We start from the raw sequence: 21547 nt of genomic DNA, 5'->3' as shown, positions 1-21547 counted from the left end.
TGTTTTACCTCTGTCCCTGCGGAGGCCAAAACAACGAGCTGTGTTTAGATCTTTAGGTAAGTTAAAGGCTGGGGAGGGAGCCACTGTCTTTTATTAGATTAGCTCAAATAGTGAGAAGAAAACCAGATCATTTTTCAGGCGCACAAGGTTTGCCTCTAAGATTATATGTTCTTCAGGCTGTCCCTCCAAAGTCATCAGGAGGGTGCATAATACGTAAAGTAGCTTTGTGAACATCTGTGAGACTGAAAATTTAGGCGACGTTAGGCAGGGAGTATGCATTGCACAAGGCCAACGCTGCTCTTAACTGGCTTCTAGACATTATTACCTTACAATTAATAAATCTTGTAGTAAAATTGCCATGAACAGCATGTGCCTGTGCTCATCTTGCACAACTTTCCCTCCAGTCATTGGTCAGACTGCTGGATGCTCAAGTCCGGTGGGGATCCAGCACAGGAGAACTTACCTGGTTCTCTTTCAGAGTGATCTGCCCCTGTTCCTTGCAGCCAATGAATGTCCTGATACACCTGTAAATCTTCTCATCCTGCTGCACTCTTTGAACAAAGTTAGCAGGAAAAAATCCAGTTCTGTCATCAATTTTCCCCTGTGGAGAAAACACACTGATGGAAGAAGACTGCTAACACTAGTAGCTTTAATATAAGTTCAGTATTGAAAATAACATATTTTTCCCTTTGGAAAGATAACAGGTATAAAATAATTAGCACATACCTTCCACCAGTCTTCATTTGAGTCTTCCAGAAGAGTGATCATATCCCCTGGCCTGTAATTAGAAGAGGAATAGTAGTTAAGATGTATCTTAATTGTTATGCTGCATCAGCTGCCACAATTACCTTCTAATAGGAAGGTGGTCCTCTCCCGGTCGTTTTATCTGAACGTTCGCTGCAGGTGGACTCAATGAGGCAGCAAGGTTTTTTTGAACCATACACAGTAACGTAGAAAGACAGTCAGTGTATTTGGGGCTAGATCTTTATTTTGAGAAAAGATCTGTGAACTGGAATTTTACCTACTGTTTAATAAGAAACTGTTTAAAAGACAGTCCTATTTGTTACAGGCATTATCTTGTTACTTTAAGACATTTCACTTTGTTGGGACACATCACTTTATTATCTGTCTTTTCAAGCTGCGATTGCAGAAGGAAGGCAGCAGGAAAATAGTTCTATTTAACTGACAAAGGCAATTAGTCAGCAGGGATATAATTGTGCCCAAGAATGTATTTTCGATTTGAATAGGACATATTTACCTTTATAATGTGTGGTGCAGGGTTGTAATTGCTAAGTATCAGCATCCAGCTGAGTAGTTCCAAAGCAGAGCTAAGAGAATAATTTGGCTGGAAACACTGGTAGCGAAATGTGCTGCGCTGATTTTGCGCAGGTAGTTGCACGGTTATTTGACCGCCTTCCCCCCATTGGTGGCACTTCATCAACGTTATGATGAAATTATAATAGCGCTGCATTGTAGAAAGTAAGTGGCAGCCCATTTCCAAACAGATTAACCTCAGAAAACTCTCTCTGCTTGATAACAGGCATTTCTTTGATTTTTATAAAATTAATGGTTGACCCCTAATTATTCAGCTTTCCTTGCATTCCCTGTTAGGCTCCCTGTATTGTTGAGGTATCAGCCCAAGAGCTTGCAAACACATCTGAAGCATATGATGGATAGTCGGTCCAATTTAACGGGCTCTTTCAGAGCAGGCATCAAAGATGTGGACCTGTCCAGGATGCAGCTGGAGGTGGGGGCTGCGGTGGCCTCTTTGGGCCACTTTCCAAGTCAATATCATTGCTGCTGACAACTGGAGAGACAGGCATTTAGTCTTCTAACACTGAGGGATCTCAACCAGAGTTTTCCAGCTTTCGCAGAAAGGCACTATCAATAGGGCAACAGGGAAGGATTTTCCTCAAGCCCTCCTCAGGAAGCTGTTGCAATGTGTTTGGAATAATTAAATGTTGCTGAGGTGAGAAAGGAAGCTAGAGGAAAAGAACAACTTGGTATCCCAGTGGTAAAAGATTTTTTTCCATGGGAAAGACATCTGTCCCTTATTCCAGTTAATATTTAACATAAAATACTTCAGTCTTGAGGGAGCCCATCTTGCCACTTCAAAGTGAACAGGCTGTAACACCTTTGCAGCCCTTTCACTGCAAGGAAGAACACTTTCAACAAGAAGGATTTAGAGAGTCCCATCCTCCAAACACCCTTTGACCTGGTTGTTAGAAAAAAAAACGTAGGAAATATAAATTTATTTGACTGTCAGAGAAAGATGGCAGCTGAAACTAAGCTGTCTCCATGTCAGCAGTCTGAACACTGAGATTTTTAGATGCAAGACCTGCAGATTTTGCTTTCTGATATTTTTTAGCACAGGGCTAAAAATGTTATGATGCAGCATAACAATTAAGAGATGTCTCTCATCTTTAAAAAGGATTCAAAACAGAAGTCCTAGCTGGACCTATGTCACTCTTGCTGCCTAGACTTAGGCTGCTGATCCCTGAAAGGGCGCAACCTACTTGGTCTTTACTACTGGTTGAAATCACTCTCAGGTCTCATCTTTTTCTTCTGTAAATCACAACCCTGGATAAGCTGTCTGCTCTACATCAGTGCTCTAGATTTCAGTAGGTGGCAGCTCATCAGCCCTGAAGTGGCCAGGCAGCCACTGATGATCATTGTAGGTCCCTTGCAACTATTTTATTATTCTATTCTATTCTACTCTTTGCAGTGTCTGAAACCTGGGGTTGCCTGTCTCCTGGGTTCTTTACTTATTGTCATATAAGGCCATCTCTTAGAATAAGCGAGCATATTACTGCAATGTCATAGTTTAGTTATGCCAGAGCTTTGGAAAACCTGACTGGCTGCTCCAGCTGTTCAGGAAGAAACCAAGGTTGTGGCAAGTCCTGATTGCTGCTGAAATCGGGGCTGGCACCTCTCCAGTGCAGGAATCTGCCCCCCATGCCAACCCCTGAGAGGTGAGCTGAGGTCTCTAGAAAACTCCCCTAACTCTTCTTCCCAGCTCAAGTCCTTCCTCTGCTACTTGTCTTCATTATGTTAGGGCTGATCAGTGTCCAGCTGGTCCCTGGCTTGGCTTCCCAGGACAGTGTTTGTCAGTCTTGACAGCATTGCTGTGCTGAACCCATCTCCAGCAACTCAACTATGTTAAAGGAAAATCCATGCAACTGAGCTGCATCCCGCCAGGCTCTGCAGCGACCAAACAACATTACGAGCTATTTAGCAGCCCTTATGAAACAGTGTTAACCCATCTATTACTGCATTTCTGGCCATGGGACCAACAATGCTGCTGTAGCTGAGTAACACTAGTCTAAAAGCTGGCTGGTGTCTCTGGGAAGAGCCTGTTAGTCATGACAGTCCAGGTTGCAGCCCACATGTTGCTTTTTCCCATAATATGAGGGACAGGAGAATTTTGGAGAATGACGTGTTTTCTGGATCGCTATGTCTCGATGAGGATGGTAGTCCAGTGCAGGCTTGTCTTACCGGTGTTCCTCTTCGTGGAACAACCGCGCAAGCTGGAGTACCGCCCGAAAGGAGAAGGATGCAAAGTGGAATCCTTCAAGCAGAATAGCTGGCAAGTTGCACTAAAGGTCACCATCCCCTGTGATTATTTCCCGAAGAGCTGACATTCCCAAAATAATGATCAGGAAATGCCAACAAAGCAGAATGATAGGGAAGCTTGTAATTTCTGCCTTACATCCCACCCATCAGTTCCAGAGCAATGAGAAGGCACAGCTGGGAACAGGAAAAAGGCTTTCAGTGAAGGAGGTGCTGACGAGAGGGGCATTTCTCTGGCAATTCCCTAAATTCTGTGGGACGTGCATGATTATTTTGATATAGGGGATGCCTTGAAGAGAGCTGACACATTTCATGAAAAGAGCTCTAGCAAGACTGTGCAAAATGTGAGCAGCATGAGTCAAACTCATTGCACTAAAAGAAATTACATCCTTTCACTTCAGTGGGCTTGGATTAGATCTTGCAGGGCTAGCAACTGATGCAGAATTGAGGAAGGAAGTGTTAAATATAATTAACAAGTTTATTTTGCAAAGCTCAGAATGCATCTTTCTCATGTGAAAACACTGCCATCCAGCAGCTGGACATCATTCTCTTTTCTCAGATATAACCTGAATGTGAGGGCAAATCAAACAGGACCGGTAAAATGTTCAGCATTAGCATGAGAGCTGGTGAAGAATTCCTAGCTGAAAACTTGTTTGAAAAAACAAAGCAACTGAAAATTGAGTATTTTCTAGCTGAAAGCCATTTTGCTCCTAAAGTGACATGGTTTTGAAACTTTTTATCTATGTGTCCTTGCCAAAAAAGTTGGTCACCAGATTTTTATCTATGAGAATATCTTCGTATCTACAAGTGGATACTTTCATAAAAAATGTTTAGTACAGAAGTCAGAATGAACCCTCCCTCCCCTGAAGTCATATACAGCCATATGACCCTCAGTTCACATGGGTGAAGTCAACTAACAAATATTTTGGGGACTTACCTCATCTCCAAGTCTTCGTTTTCTTGTGGTACAAATTTGTACAAGGCAACATAGGTGCTCATTTGTAACGTGCTTTTATAAAAAGGTCCCTTTAAGAAAAAAGAGAAAGAGAAAAATTAAATATCTGTCCTGCATAGGAATTTGGATCACTTTGTTAGAGGCTGAGGAACCAGGGCCTGATCTTCCAAGAAATGAGCCAGAATCATCCCATTGCTTTCACATCTTGGAGGACTATGGCCCAGATACATTGCGAGCCACTAAGGGAGTAACTATCTCCATTTAGAAATATGATTCTTTGAACCCCAAGATGAAATTCCAGGCTTCCAAAGAACACAAGCAGAAATCTGCAGCAGTTACTTTTTTGGGTGAGCTCTTAAAAATGAGTCTGCCTTTTGCTGTCTGTCAATGCATGACTCTCAGGAGCCCAGTAGTGTATTACTGGCATTATACGAGGTGTCGGTTGTACAGCCCTCGTTATGGATGAAGCTAGAGTTGACAGTGCACAGGTCCAAAAAACAGGGTGGGAAGATCACTTTCTTAAACAGACAGCTGCTTGCGCTGGGCTTCCCACAGAGAAGACTGGCTACTCTCTCATCTCACTTTCTCCACTGGTAATCTGGAGGAAAAAAAGCTCCTAAACCAAACCCCAAATAATTTTCCAAATCGAATCTGTGAATTTTACATTACTGCAGTTCTGTTGTAATGACATAGCCTCCACAAGGGATCTTTTGTGTTCACAATATCAATTTGTAATAAACAAAGGAATATAAAAGGGACCCTAACAGGTAAACCAAAGAGCCGTCCAGTCCTGTATATTGCTTCCAGCTGTGGCCAGTGGCCCAGAAATGGTGTAAGAACATGACGGTCGGATATCAATGCTTCTCCAGAGTAGTGCCCCAGCAGACCTAGTCAAGGTCCTCAGCCACCCATAAACCCAGACTTTTATATGACTTCCCATTCCCGTCGCATTCTCACAAAGTTAATGCCCATACCGGGGAATGTATACTTTTTGGTTCTTCTCCAAAGTGTTCTGTGCCATTTTCGGAGTATGTAAACACTGAAATAAAGCAAACACATGACATTTTAGGAGTAGTTTAAGACTCTTCACCTCAACAGGATCACCTTTATTTTGTTAATCTCTCCCTTTTCCCCCTTACTTTCTTTTGTCCCTTGTGCTCTCCTCTGAACCCTTCTACACCTCCAACAAAACCACGTGTACCATTGGCACATGGCCCAAACCAGTCTCTGTCCTGAAGAATTTACAATTGTAACAAATAAACCATTTTGATCAGATGAATATACACAATTGCAGCACTGGGAATGGAACCTAGGACCCTTAATTGCACCACTAAAGTCCAGCAGGCTTTTCCCCACACTGACTGCTCTGTTTTCATGTTTAGGACGAGCAGTATTGCTGTTTAAAAGCACCTCCAAAACCTGATGACCATATATGAGCAATATTGCAGCGCAAAACCCCTTCTTTTCCCTCTTCGACCCTTTATCTCTAAATGTTCGATAGCCGCCTTTGATCCCTCTCTCCAGTGGTCCCTGCCTGGGGGGCACTGGATACGCTGCCTCTCTGATTTTATAGGAGGTACCTGAATTGCTTTCAAATTGGAGTGGGGCATCTGAGACACAGGCCTGTATGTGTGAACATTTGCTTCTAAGTTACTAAATCAGAAACTCACAATCAAGGCAATGCTCACAGCACCTAATGTACCTGACATCTAATCAGCTACCCTCTACGGTAATTGTTTCACGAGCTGTCCTCAGTATCTCCCTAGAAAAACCGCAGTGGCCTCATTACATTGACTGAATTCCCCTTTCACATTTTAAGAATTGCCTGCTGTTTCTTGCTTCTGGATAAAATCTGAACATGATTTTAATAGCTGGAGTCGTTGAGCAGCTAGAACCATCAGCATCTTCTCCCACCATTTACCTCTGCAGGTGTTTTGAGCAGAAGCTGATTTTGTAATCTCTAACAATTTGGAAATCTCCAAAATGGTAATAAGTAGCAGCTGATTGAGTGCATTTTTCTTTTTGTTTCTCTGTGATACGGTGACATGTGTTCAGGGGAAAGAAGGTGCCAGGGAACACCAAACTGCCGAATTTCTTTCCCCCTCGGTTCTTTCACTTCCTTGCCCTTTCTTCCATTAACACACATTTCAGTGGCCATTCTACACTGTAAAGGACAGCCAAAGAAGTACTAAGAAGTACTTAGACAGTGAAAAAATGTAGTGTTCTTGTAACAGAGGAAAGATAGCTAAAACGGCAGCCACAGCAAGCATGAGAAAGATTTTGTACAAAAAGTGACATGCATCCAGGAGCACAGAAAAGCACATGTTCTCTGACAAAACGTAAGACAATGTTGTAGTCGTAAAGTCCGCTGTGTGAATGTGAAGGCAGCAGGTGAGCTGATACCTGCAGCATTTAACCTGAAAATGCCCCAAGCTGCGTCCAGGCGGTCTGATCGCCGCTGACCTGGGGGCCTGACTGTGCCCCTCACCACGTCCTCTTGCAGAAGGACTCTGACCCTACAAACTCTCATGAGTACCTTGAAAATAAAATTAATTTCCTGCATCTTCTAGTATAGGGGTGTGTGTGTATCTGACATCTGTATAAAGGGGTGTAAAATGCTGCCGTTACCATCTGGCAGTGTTTAAATCCTACTCAAATTACTATGCTTTGTTTTCTGTGTCCAGAGCAAAAGGAATTAGAGAGGCAAACAGAAGAAGTTCTGGTTGAGAATGAGTTGGGTAACCGGAGCATTTTGGTCTTGCAGAAGGTCATTCACCAGACAAAGTGGAAGTATGTCAGCATCATGTTTGGAGCAATTTCTGCTTGGTGACGGAAAGCAAAGCCGAGTTGCTGATGCACAGCCTTGTGAGCTGTGGAGCTGACCCAGCGGGTGAGGAGGGAGCCGGACTGCATCCTTGGGTTTGCCAAGGAGTGCTCACGTAAACCTGGGTTTGCAGGGAAGGCGTCCCCGACTGGAGGGGAAAGCGCTCAAATCCCTGTTGATAACCAGCTCATACATGTCACTCACAGTACATTTTGGCTTGCGGGACTTTTGTTACAGACGGCAGTTCACAGCAGTGAAGGAGTATAACTGGCTTAGAAGAGGCTGAAGGGCTGGAAATTAGGTATGCCGTCTTAAGAGTTGTAAACTAGGAAGCTTTGCTTCATGGTATGTATGCCAGGGCCTGAATGAAAGTCTTCCCTTGAAGTTGTCGTAGGAGTCTATCGGAGCAATTACATGGCCACACGTGTGCTGGGTCCTCTCACCCTTCTGCAGGCTGTGTCTTTTCCACCGTTTCCTTTTAAGCAAAGGGTCTCCACCTTACATTTTCCTAAAATCTTATTTGCAGAAGACAGTTTTTTAATGGGGGGGGGGAATAAAGAACTGGAATAGACCTGATTCATCCAGGCATTAATGTGGAAGTGCCTGCTAAAGAGGCAGAGGACAACCGAGGAAAAAGGAGTGGTGAATCACTCTGTAACAGCATTTTGATTTTACTTTGTTAAATTTTTAATCTCTGTTTAGCTCATGGTCTCTGGATATTACTAGGAGGCACTTGAATCTGAAGGCCATAGAGGTATGTAGTTCGCATTTCCACACAACAGAAATCCATCTGTTTTCATACTTGTTTGCCCTGGCATCAGCAGATAAAAAAAAAAAAAAAAAAGCAGGGATTTTTAGAGTTTAAAAAGGATTTTACCATTTCCATAGCTTGTGCAAACAGTGCGGGCAGTTTATTAAAAATCTACCAAGGGGAAATTTTTGGAGTGGCTGATGCATAATTTATACACTGAGCCTCTGAAGGATGGATTGCAAAAAAGCCAGTGCTGATCAAAGGAATCGTTAATGTGCCGCGGAAGTTATTTGGAGGTTTGACACATGCTGAGTTTTTAAAGTAATCTCTTTGAGTAAGTTCCTTGAATGCCTCTCAGTGCGTTCAGTGAATACAGATCTCACAGAAAAAAGTTTCTTTGGGTTTCAGAAATGAAACTACTGATCGACAATGAAATAAAAATTTATCTGAAAACTCAAACAGGGCCAAATTAATCTCAGGTGGGCAGGATTAAACAGTGTGAAGGGGACTGAATTCTTTATTTTTAACCAGGTCAGGTCAACTTGTGCTTGTAAGACAGAAAACCTGAAAAAAATTGTCAGGAGAAAGCAGATCACATAGATGGGATGTTCAGAAAATGAGAGAGAGGAAATGACTGAACGCAATGGGGATAAGTGATAGGACCAGGAGGGGAGGAAAGGAATAAGAGGTAGCATAAAATGGGAATGGACAGCTTTTTTTTTTGCTAGTGGCATGTAGGGAGCACTGGGGGTGCTATGAAGAAGCAAGCTGTGCTCACTGTGATGGTTTTTTCTAGGGTACCTCTCATGTGAGATTCAGCAAAGCAGCCTTCAGGTGCTGCTAGAGAAGTTGCTCTGATGGGTTAGGCCTGAAGTTTTGCGTAGTGCTCCACAACCCTTTGTACTTATTGCTTCCCTCACCGTGACTGAACTCAAGAACAGGGTCTCAAACACTTTCCCTCAGTGGCTGAGATTTCATTACGAAGCTCTCAATTGGTATGATGGTCTTGAAATCCCATCATACCCACGCTGTAAAAACATTACTCTTGTACTGCAAAGGGAGCAAAGGAATTGGGCTATTCATGTTACTGGGCACATGCTATCGTTGCACTGAGAAGGTGCAATTATAATCAGAACTCCTTGTGTTGGGTATTTTACAGACACACGGATATTACATGATCCATTTCCTGTCCCAGAAAGGTCACGGTATATGGAGACATGTAGACAAGTCAAACATGTAGAAAAGAACGAAAGTATTCTTTTTGTTCCACTTTGCCATGTGGAACTGAAGCCTGTTAAGTCATTAGTCTACAGTTATGCTCATGAAGCACAGGAGACAGGGAATGGACCTGAACCTTGTCCAGTGTCGGGTCTGGACACAACAAATTTAGAAAACCAGTGGCTTGGATTTCATCTGAATCGCAAAAAGCATCCCCCAAACTCTTGCACCAACTACGTGCTCCACTCACCTCCCATTCTGAAAACCAGAATGCTGCTAAAACACGGACATGCCACAACAAACCATCTCAAAGAGGCTGTAGACACCTGAAGATGCTACCCTGTCCTGGTTGCACTCACCGCTGTTGCTGCGTTTCCTGCTTATGTCAAGGGTGCCTGCAGAGCTATCGCCTTCCTCGGGAACTTCTGCCAGGTCAGCTGTCTGCAGGGACAGAAAGAGCAAACGAGATGGGATAAGCCAGAAAAAGTGAGGTGAAATAAGAGCACCCAAGAGCCTTTTGGGGGATGCAGTACTTGGGTGCTGTCAGAACAGAGCAAGTCAACCTCATGGGATTGCAGAAAACCCAGTATCTGGTGATGCACAACAAATACCTACTTCACAGGGAGCAGTGAAAGCCCAGAAAGAATTCCAGACCAAATTTACAGTCTGCAGTACAGAAGATTTCTGCAGCATAAAGTGAAGTGAAAGTTAAGGAACAAAGGATTATATTAAACAATGTGGTTCTCTGCACAAAGAAGGAGGGCCTTGGGGGAACTTGTAGATCCTGCAGGTATACTAAATAGCTATCTACCAAGGAGACTAATTGAAGCTATTGACTATTAATTTATTAACCCTAAATACATTATTCAGCGATATAACTGCAATGTAAGGGTGATTTTAATTCTGTTGACATGCTGTGAAAGAAGGAGCTGGAGTGTGATGGAGTTGGTGAAGTCAGTCTTTAAATATCTGCCCTCACTTTCTTTTTAAATGGTCATCTGGCTGGTATGGCTAGGGAAAAATGAAACCCAAATGTTGTTGTTCAAATTACTATGATTTCTTATTTGTACCATATTAATGTCAATCATGATTAGGGACCCATTGTTCTAGGGCGTAGGAAAACGGGGGATGACATAATCTCAAACCTCAGAAGTATACTCTGCCCAAGGCACCAGATTCCTTGGTTGGGTAGTCAGCCTCTCCATTTATAGTCCGACAGGAACCAGGAGCTGCTCCAAACAACTCTGTCCAAATCTGACCGTACAGAACTTCAGTTTCTGAACCCTCCACACGTGATTTCTTTTGGGTAAAACATTTTTGATAAGCATAAAAAAACCCAAACATTGGACTTGAGTCAGGTGCTCTCTCTAATCTGAAAAACTGTAAATCCTTATATGCTCCTAAGATTTATTTATTACTTGTTAACAGGATTTTAAGATGCATGGTAGGACTTAACTTCATAATTCCACAACATTTTACAATTGTACTGTACACGTAGCTCTGTCCATTGCTTTGCAGACCTTTGCCTACGTTACAAGAAGAAAAGCCAAGCGAGGAACATTTGCTGCTTTGGTTCAGGGAGCACAAAATCTGAACTGCTTTAGAGATTTTTATATCTTTTTTTTTTTTTTTTCCTTTTACTAGTGTTGACAACAAAGCTTCTTTTAGAAAATACTTTGACAATTTTATTTCCCGTATCTAGTACCTCCCTAGCTACTTCTCCATCCAAGGATACTAATGAACAAAGAGGTTAAAAGTATATTTCTGCCACAGCTATCTTGTGGTTGTCTTGTTTCCCTTGCTGTTTTAGGAGCCTTCCACTTTACTGCTCTGTTATGCCTTGTTTTTAGACTCAGCTTTTTGCAGCAGGTCATGCTTGTCTTACATCTTGCACAAATGGGTCACCTCTGGACGAGAAGGCACTGCAATAGCAACACTAACACCGAGTGAGTGTAAAGCATACCTAGGGATTTCTAGTTGCTGGGTGGAGAAGGGAAAGATTGGTTTTGTTGAAATGGTAAGTCCCAGCTATTTCTCGGTCTTCACAGGCTAGCTTCATAACTGCTGATTAGCTTCCTATTTTGGTGGGTACCACTGCACATGGGATGTGCAGTGACAGTCTCTTCAGTATATACCTCATCCAAAACCTCCTGAAGTAATCTCAGTTACCCTTAACAATCTTTTTCAGTCAAGAGCTATATGACAAATGGTCTAATAGAAATGGCAGAGGTACAAAGCTGCTTTTGAGAGGAGCTGATCCATGGAAAACTAGCAAGAACTGGAATCACATTTACATCACCTCAAGTGACTTTCTGTATAAATGTGGGTTGCAGAAGCACATTTTTGAAGGAAGCAGTAGGTAGTAAATCTGGAGCATATGGCCACTTTCTTTTACGGGAAATGCAGAATCTGGACTGAAAAATCACAGTGGGTGCGTCCACACTGCTCAGTCATGTTATAAATACCTTGGCTAGTTCAGAGCAAGATGGTTATCTCTACTCTGCACAGAGACATGAACTGCAGTCCTGGAAGCTTCATGGCCGTAGAGGCAAGGCAGGACTCCTAGGCTAGTCACCTTGGCTTTTAACAGCAGCTATGCTGTTCTGACCCAGAGCTAGCCCTTTGACAGCTTGGCCACCACCTGCGAGGTGAATCCCAGATGTCACCACATCCCTGGTGTCCCTGGTTTGGTGGCAGGGCAGAACCTTGAAGCGCTCCCCAGCTCCCAGGGCTGGGGCACAGCCCAACCACAAAGCCCCTGTGCTGCTGTGAGCCTCACAGCCGCATTGCTCCGCTTGTTGCATTGCTGCTTCTGCTTTGGGAGGAGAAGTGAGGACTACTGGGGAAAGATCTTAGTCCCTAAGTGTTATTAACTGCACATGTGCTGCTAGCTCACATGCACTGGTGCATTTTTACCTGGGATTTATGGTTTCTGTGTCACATCCCTGCTCCGGTCACTGGTCAATGCCTGCTCCTGGGTCACACATCACAGCTGTAAAGCTCCGTCATTCGGATCAGGGTTGTGTCTGCCCCTGGTTTTTATCCTTGTCTCAATCCACAGGCTTGCACTAGCAGAAGTTATGGTTTCACATGTCTGTTTCTTCAGTTCTCTAATGTCTTCTATTTTCGGTACCCTGACACTTGCTGTATTCTCTCTCAGCCTCAATACCCTGGAGAAATTCCCATGATGAAGTTGTGTCCCTCATTCTACACCCACAGCCCACCTAGTTACGATCAGCTCCCTAGGGCAAACTGACACAGCAATCGTGATTTCTACGCCTGAGTCGTCATCCATAATTGAACAGAACGCTTTATTGATTTAGAAAGCAATAATTATATTTGTACAACTTCTGTTTCAAAGTAAATTAAATAATTGAAAGAAAAAACTGTAATCACAATGCGACAGGTGGTAGAGTCACTTTGGGTTTTAAAAAAGAATGGAAATTACCAAATTCCTTTTAAGACACAAACAAGGGTGGATAGAGGACGTGTCCTTTAATAACTGCCTTGCAGATTTCACTTAGTTCTTGTTTAAATTTGCCCGTCTTCTTTCCCATCTGACACAAATGAATGTCTGTTTAGAGGCCACCTGTACCACCTGGGGTTACAGCTCAGCCTGTGAGCGAGCACACGTTTAAATACCAGGGAAATGTTGTACCAAACAAACAGGCATTAGCACAACTTTAATTTAAACATCCAAGTATTTGCTCTGAGGCCTGGACACCAAGTCTCGTTATGTCCCTGTGCCTGGTGATTTTTATTCTGAGGTTTGTGCAGGAGATTGTCAGATAACCCGGGTCTGACTTTTAGACATGAAAATCAGCTTTAGCCTCCGGTGTATTCAGGTGTGATTTCTGTTTTGCTTTGGTTTTTTTGTGGGGTTGGGGGGGATCGGGGATAAAATGTTGGGAAAAAAAGAGAACCTCAAGAATAGGCTTAAGTGCCTGTTTATGAGAGGTGATAGGGTATGAAATGTTCTTTCAACACCATGAATGAGCTCCTAATCTCATGGGTCCCAATACTGTCGAAATAACCATTTCTGTAAGGAAGAAATTGGCAATTATTACTGTTGAACTAAGTATGGATTTAGCAAAGGCAGGGCTAAGGGAACTATCATTTCCCTTGTCCTCCTTCTTCAGCTCTTCTAACATGATCCTGAAGAAAGTGACTTTTGTGATAGGAGAGAGTGAATGACAAAGATTAACACGAAGGTGAATATTTCCCTGTCTGGATACAACAAGCTGAGTACACCTGCCTGTATTTGGGTTTTGGAGAAAGGAGCCTAAATCTGTGATGCCTCTCTCCTAGTCTACACTGGGCAGGGGCGAAGTTGCCAGTCCACTGCCTTGTTGCAGTAGCAGGGGCTTAATTTTGGCTGGGCTTGTACTGTGGAGCTTGTACTTTTAAATCTAGGCTCTGAGGGCTCCAACCCATTGCTATCACTTGCACAAAGGGTCAATGCCCACCACCACCAACCAGCAGTATGCATCTGCTCCAGCACGACACTTCAATATCTCTGTTCCACTTTTACACAGGTATGCAAAATCAAAAGAATAAAATTTCCTTTTCCAATCCGATAAAAGAAGATTATTAATTTAATTTGTATTTTTCTCTTTTTCTCAAGAGTCATCTAAAAGATACTTAAAACCCAAGTTTGCAAAAAATAACATGTTTTCTGGTCTCATTTTGGAAGCTGAGAGTGAGATTTTTTTTTTTTTACAGTTTGAAACACAAGTTTTGTTCTGATACAAACTCCTGTGAATTAATATCTGTTGCTCCTCCAGAAAGAAAATGGAAGAAAGATGTGGGATACTTACAGAGTTTCTGTTGGGAGAATCAGACCCACTTCCAGAACTGCCCTTCTTAGTTTTCTGGGCTAAGGAAGTCCCAAAGCGGAGAGTTTCATACACAGGGTCAACCTTATTTCCACAGGCTGCAACAGAAGGAGCAAAACATTCATCAGTCACTCGAAGATGTTTCTGGTCATGTTCCTGCTCCAATTGGAGAAACATCTGCCTCTACCAACGGGTTGGGGTGTACCCCTAGGCACAAGTTGAAAGACTATCCTGATAAAAAGTATTTGATGAACTTAGAGAAATTGGCTTTTGCTGCCCCTCTGCTCCCATAAAGATCATCCTCCCCTCATATAGGCTTTTCAGGTCCTGGCCATTGCCTTGCCTCTCTTCACCTGCCATCCTCCTTCTCTAATCACCACTGATGCTGCCTACATTGAGGTAAGGAAGATGAGATACCAGGTGGCTTTAATCCATGTCTGCTGCCTCTTCCTACACCTGACCTCTTGGATTGCTTTCAACAGCGGATGCTTGAAAGGAAAAACCCTGTGTTGTGCTGGAGCATCCTCGTGGTATGGGTGGGCCATCACCTTTATCCATCTTCCCTCACAGTGCTCCTACTTGGGTAATGTGGATAAACAGGATGGCCTGGATCTTCCTTGAAAGGTACTGACATCCCCACTGTGGGGCCATATGGGGTCTGGAGGCAGGTGTGAGTAGGTACTTGCTGTTGGGAATGTACTCCAAGTTGCTCAACTCAGTCTAGGAGTAACCAGAAAGGCCACCACCCCCACTGGAATATGTCAGTTCAATTCTCACTCCTACTCTCCCTCCTAGCTGGCCCCAAAAGTCATCTCCTATGGCAGAGAAATGGATGTCTTCAATTGGCATGAGCAAATTCACTTCAAATCCTCTTCTATATACTGCGTTATTAGACCTCAGCCTCCCTGAGGTATAAGGCAGTAGTACTCCTTGTGGCACAAGGCAGTAGACACGTAGAATACAGCACATTTGTAGTACTGTGTAGAAGGAGGGAAATTTTGGCCAAAGTACTGAGAAAATACATGGGATTTTGAATTTTGATGAGAGAAAAGCACACCTCTTTTTTTTTTATCCAGAGTTTGTTCAAAATGTTCCTATTATTTCTGACAAAAATGATGGATGTTTTTAAGAAAGAGAAACTAAGACGAAATCCGTGTGATTTGGTCGATTTTTTTTTTTAACCGCTAAAAAAAATAAAATAAATGTCCTCAGACAAGTAATTTTAACTGACTGCTTAGTTTTAGCTTTCATTTTTTGTACTGCTGGCCTTGCCTAGTCAGAGTACTGGTGGAGAGAAATATTTTCCAGAATCAACTCAACTTCTCCACTTCAAAAGGTGTCTTTTCAGGAAGTCGGTATTACAGTGAGTCAAATCTGGTCTTTTAAATACTCGGACAATGTGTAGACATGGTCAATACGGAAAAATATGAGGAAAGGAAGAAGCGTGGATGAAAAAGGACAGGAACCTAGCAACGTCCCTCAAAAGCCAGTGAGTGGTTTGAATGCCTGCTGCTGATTTGACCTCTCTGTCTTTTATCTGGCTCTTCCCAGCTCAGACCTTCACCTCAATATTCCAGTGTTTCTTCCCTTTCAACTTCCTACCTTAATCTCAGGTCGTTATTATTATAAACAGGGTAATTGCTAAGAGGTTGTATGTACGGGGTTTTGAGTGAAACGCACAATAAACACACCCTCTCCTCTTCCAGCTTTGTATCTTTGAAGTGGTCCTTTCCTGAGATGGCAGAAGGACATCCAGTCACCGAAAGGAGCTGGAAGGCTGCTGAGGGTAAATACCACGGCTGGAAGTCTGCCGCTGCTGTTGCAGAGCACTGCCAAGGGGCAGACTGAAAGGAAAAGCAATCAAGACCTACCAATAGGCATCACTTCTTTGATGCAGCCAAACTGTTCATGAATGAGTAGTGGTGAGCTGTAGTACCGTCGAAATCCCTTTGGCTGGAGGGAGAGAAAGCAAAAACAGGTGAAGTGCATTGCTGCCGTGATTGATGTAGCAGAAATAACCTCAGCTCTTCGGCTGATGGCATAGCAGTGTGGCGAGGCTGGAAATCTGCCTCCTGTTGTTGAGTCACTGTGGGGTTTAGAGAACAGGGAGTTATTCGATTTTTCTCCTGGAAAAAAGCCGTTTCCCATATTTATGCGGAAGGAGGGGGGCTCATTTTCAGCTCCCTTTTTTCTTTTGCCTTACACAAAAGCAGAACTAATTAATTGCAGCAGAAGTGCTGAATCATTAGAGGTTCTGGGAAGCTTCCCTCTCGCTTTCTTCTTATGTAACACGAATTTGCATTGTTTTGCATTTGCTAAACATGTGAGTATCCTTCCACACCCTAACGCCAAATCCTCATGTTCCCACGTATGCACTTGTGAAACCCAAGGAATTTAGATCCTTTCTGTAGGTTTTTCTAAGGTTTGCTGCTGACTGACCGCATCTTCTGCTGCTTTTTTGTCTTGTAAGGTCAAAAAACTCCCCAAGTCATCACCAGATGTCCCCTCAACGTCCATTTGTAGAGAAATGCACTATACCAACTCAAGCTCTACCGTTAAAGAACACCAAAATATGGCCAATAACGGTGCCCTATACCACTCTAAAACCCATTCTTGGAAGGTTAAACATTTCCCGTTACCTCTCTATTTATGATCTCAGCTAGGAAACATCTCAGGCAAAGGCTGGGTACCCAAAATGAAGGTGCTAACATCTTAAGTCCTTGGAAATGCCCTTCAAGGTATTAGAGATTCACAAATGGTCTCTCAGGTTTCTAATCTTTGCAGGCTGTGAGAACTTCCAGTCAACAGCGAGAAGTGGAAAAGCCTCATGGAGATGTGCATATTTTCCACATCCAACGTTCAGTATACATCAAAAACTGATAGACAACTTGGTCTTTTGTTAATGAGCTGCAGTATAGATTAAGAAGGAATGAGGGGACTGATAAATTTGGTTTCTCAGAGGAGTAAATTCCAGACTCTCCAGCCTCGGTTTGCCCCCAAACTAGATTGAGACACAACACGAGCTCATAAAACTCCCGTGACTTTGCTGGATGACTTCCTGCTGTAAATTTGGTCTCTGTTTTTCTGTCTGTGTAAACTGGTGACCACAAGAGCTGAGGCTGGAATCAAGAAGTTCATGAAACAATTAATGTGATTTAACATTTGACTTGTCCAGGGCTTGCAATGAAGTCATTCAGCTCTTCACAGACCAACTTCCTATACCAGAATGGCTCACACTAGGCCTACGATTATGGTTTAAACGCATAAAGATTTGCCTCAGATGTCTAAACAACACTAGTTTTCACTGAACTCTCTCAGAGAGAAAAGATCTTTTCAGTGAAAGGTGGGGTTTCTAGCCCTTTTGAAGTCAATGCTTGCATTTTTTCATCATTTAACACAGTGAAACTGTTTGGTTTTACCCCATATTTGTCTCAGGTGCCTTCAGGTTGTAACAAATCTGAGAACATCCGAAACATGAATATACATATTCAGTTTTCGTATTCCAAATGGTCGTTTTTCCAAGTTCTTTTTCCAAAAGTAACCAAAAGAACCATATTCCCATAAAAGTCATCAAGTTGGGTTAGAATAATCTCAAACACAGTTTCGTGCCTTTGTCAATAATGAGAATTTACTGCTCAGAAGGTGACCTAGGTACCAAGGTGCTGGGTCCACACAGGGGCAGATCTCCTTCCAGTCTCTCCTACTGAGAGATTGCTTCAAACTCTGTAGTGTCTCACTGTGAAATATCGTTTCGTTTTCTTTTTAAGATGAATTATGACTTTTCTTCAAGCCCTAACACTGGAAAAAAACAATAAAACATAATTTGAAGGATTTTTCATTTGTTAAACTCCACGAAAATATTTTGACTAATTTATAGCATTCCTTGAGAGATTTACACTACAGCAAGCACGGTTTAAATCAAAGGAACTAATTTTGTTATTTAGCTACATTTGTGTTACGCAACTGTATTTTCACATCCACAAAGCAGACCAGATTTATGTTTCATTTTTGTTCAGGTTTTTGAGTAGTAGCAATTGCTCAAATTGTTAACAGGGCACTGCCTGGCTTTCCCACCTCAGTAAAGCGACCTGGTGCTGGTTCTGTTAAAGCACCAGCTGAATGCCACCCAGGGGGTCCGGCACACAAAGTAAGCGGCTCCAGCACAAGCTGGTATCTCCCACTGCCCTTGCTGCCCTGAGCTGCTCACTTACCAGCTTGCCCATGCAACGCTGTTGTCCGATACTGTCTGCACACTTGTGGTGGATGCTCATCTTACAAGCCTTACAGCGCAGTCCGTGCTTAGCGTTTGTCCCTGTGAAATGCACGGAAATGATTTAATTAGAAAAAATCAATAGTTTCCATGCATTTAACGAATGACCTGAAAGAACTGATGGGGAGGTCAGTTGCGGCAGAGTAAATATTGACAGTGTTCTTCGCCTTCCCTACTTTTTTTAATATACCTTTATACATGCATTTTCTCTATAGCCTCTCCATTTTAGGCATTTCTCCCCCAGGCTCTTTCCTAGGTTATTGCTGCCTTCAGATAGATATTGGATTAAGCTCTGTTGTCTGATAGTCTTATCAGTGATGTCTCTGCCTCACGAACATCAAGCAAAATCCCTTTGCTGTTTTGAAAGGGCTTGGCATGAGAGCTGTGCATGGCGGAGGGAGCCACTGAAGAAGCACCCAAGCTGTGGAGCTGCCCTGGGGAGCCAGGCCATCAGTGGAGGGCCCGGTTTTGTCGGTGAGAAGTAGCTGCAGGGGTGTGTGAGCAGCTCCCTTACCATTGCCCACCCCTGTGCCCAGGGAGTGCTGCTCTCACCCCCCTGGGCCAGTGCTTAGAGGGTGCAGGAAGGGCTCCGTGCACATCCCCGAGTGGGGCAGTGAGGATGCCATGGGTCTGACCTTGCTCTCCTTCACTGGCAGTGGAAGACTTCAGCGCCAAAGGAGAAATTTTGCCTTACAGAAGCAGAGTTCTCCCACTTGGGCAACAGTAGTTCTGCATTATCTTCAGTGTGGACCTAGTCTTAAATGACAGAGCCAAGTCTGTTTGCTTCCAGGCAGGAACAATCACTCTTATTCATACACCCGTAAGACTTCCTAAACTACGCAGAAGCAGTTAAGCTGCAGCAACTCTTTTATCCCCACAGGACGGAACAAATGGAATGCGTAAACAACATGTCAGTTCATTATCATCTGCTGTGAGAGGGAGTAAGAAACAAGGTAGTAAAAAACCCCCAAAAACTCTTGACATTTTAACCAGCCCTCATTAGTCAGACATGATGGGAATATTAGTCAGAAGCATCCTGCATCTGAAAGTACTCATGTAGCTCTGGGTTATTTGAGTAGTCAATACCATGTACACGCTGCTGACTTCATTCAGTGAAACGCTACGTCTGAAAGAAGCACTTCAGGGAAGGGTTCATCAAGTTGGTGACAAAACCCAGACCTCGACAGGACTGCTTCCAGGGGAAGAGGTCCCTGAAGCGGCCCCTTTCAAGTCAGATAGAGGCAGGCTGGAGGAGCTGGGGGCGATTGCAGGGAGCCAGGATCAGGCACCTCACTTGTGCACTTCTGGTAGGACAGGGAACCGACATCCTCCTGCCTTCCTTCGGAGACTGCTGGAGAGATGGGGAGTGAGTGGGGCTGAGTCTGGGGTGCACCCCAGGGACTCCCATGGAGTGGAGTCAGCGCCTGCTCCCCGCTTGTTGCCTGCCCGGCCCCTCTCAGCATGTGCAGATGTCTAGCCTCATTCCGGGGGTCTTTTTTCCTAGCAAACACAGGATTTGTTAGAAGAACACGTCCCTGTTTTGTTGTAGGTTGTTTTTTTTTTCCCCTGTGTGGTTACACTTGGATTACTGTGCTGTGAGGATTTTTTCAGTTATAATTTCTTTTCAATAACACATGCTCCAACCAATATTGACTTCTGCAGCTTTGTGCTTTTATTACTGATGATGACATGCTGAATCACCCTTCCTGATGCTCAACAACTGACACAGTGAGAAAACAGGACTTCCTCCACATTTTTAAATTGTATTTATAGAGTGGAATGAAAAAAAAAATTACATCATACTTTGCCTATACAACACATATTTAGCATCAGTGCTTATTACACCGGGTCTGATTCTCCTCACCCTGGTCTGTACCAGCATAACTCTTACCTGCTTTGCCAAGTGACTCCTGAGATTCAGCTGAAAAGGCAGCCAGTCTCACAGTCCTTTCTGCTGGCTCTGTTATGCTTTTCCAGCCATTTTAGTGTTAACATTATAAGGTGGATATTGGTCCTTACATGTTATAACCGTCTGATCACAGAAGACACGCATTTGTCAATATAACTGTGCATCCAAATGATGTACAAAAAGCATGCAAAGTATCTGTGCTACTTCTTTGGAACAGAAATCTGTGGTCATGTAGAAATTAGTAAGACAATAAAAGACAAAAGAGCAACACTATATCTGCCTTTTGTTACCCGTGGGTAGGTAAATAGTGGCTTCAAAGAGAGGAAAAGTATTTCAGTCACATGCTTGAGTCTACAAGAAGTCTTTGTAAATCAAAACAAAATTCCCTATAACTATCAAAAGCTTCAACTTTTAATTCATTGTCATTTCTAACTACTTGGTTTACTGTGGGACTAAGCAGCTTGGAAATAATTTGCATGTATCTCCCTGCCTCCCACAGAGGAATAACTAAAGGGCTTAAAGAAGCAGCATTTGTTCTGTATTTACACTTAACTACCATATCTCAAGCTCTGAAAAGGGCATTTCTACAAGACACATCTTCTTTCCCCAGGATAATTCTTTCTTCTTCTTCAGTTTCTGATCTCCATCACACTTAATCAAACCTCCTCAGAGAATCACAGCTAAGCTATTTCAAAACTGCGTGCCAGAGATTAGACAACTACATATTGACAACGTATCTGACCCAAAAGTTCCTACGATTCACAACTGAGGCACAGCCACAAGTCCACATTCGGTATAGGTGCAAACGAGACCAGGGTTTGACTCGTTGCATCAGTTTTTGGCCTCCCATGTAAGCAAGCTTCTTGACTTTGCAGTTGCCTGAATGGGGCTGGTTGCCAAAACTCGGATGGATGGCTCCCATTTGAGGGACTAATGGGTAAAACTGTCAGAGGTGTCACTAATACGGCACTATTTGGCCCAGATGCTGGTGTTTAAGTTGTAAAAATTGCAAGCTGCTAAAACTGGGGGTTTAGAATGGAAAGTACAGGACATGTTCAGCTGACTCATAGTGCCCATAAACAGAACCATCAATGTAGCCGTGAAATTCATATAGGAAAAAATCACATATACATACACTTGCACATATGTCCTCTGTGTCCTATATATTAATGTATCTATTAATTATCTCTCAGTCTGTAAAGGCTGGTATTCCTT

General features: G+C 43.2%; 1 protein-coding gene across 1 annotated transcript in view; it reads right to left on the bottom strand.

Annotated features, from left to right (window-relative positions):
- Positions 1-18465, bottom strand: part of LOC104164202 (SH3 and cysteine-rich domain-containing protein-like) — a gene marked incomplete at its 5' end in the record, with an annotated part of 26102 nt that extends 7637 nt beyond the window's left edge. The window contains 8 exons of the mRNA XM_009703461.1: positions 464-601; positions 727-778; positions 4508-4596; positions 5500-5564; positions 9678-9759; positions 14136-14251; positions 16025-16106; positions 18365-18465. Of these exons, the coding sequence (XP_009701763.1) occupies positions 464-601; positions 727-778; positions 4508-4596; positions 5500-5564; positions 9678-9759; positions 14136-14251; positions 16025-16106; positions 18365-18465 (725 nt within the window). The remainder of the gene's footprint in view (positions 1-463; positions 602-726; positions 779-4507; positions 4597-5499; positions 5565-9677; positions 9760-14135; positions 14252-16024; positions 16107-18364) is intronic.
- Between the last annotated feature and the right edge of the window lie 3082 nt (positions 18466-21547).

Source organism: Cariama cristata, unplaced genomic scaffold, assembly GCF_000690535.1.
Source record: "Cariama cristata isolate BGI_N322 unplaced genomic scaffold, ASM69053v1 scaffold12557, whole genome shotgun sequence".
NCBI lineage: Eukaryota > Metazoa > Chordata > Aves > Cariamiformes > Cariamidae > Cariama > Cariama cristata.
Note: the sequence above shows the minus strand (reverse complement) of the source record. Positions and strands in the feature narration are given on the sequence as shown.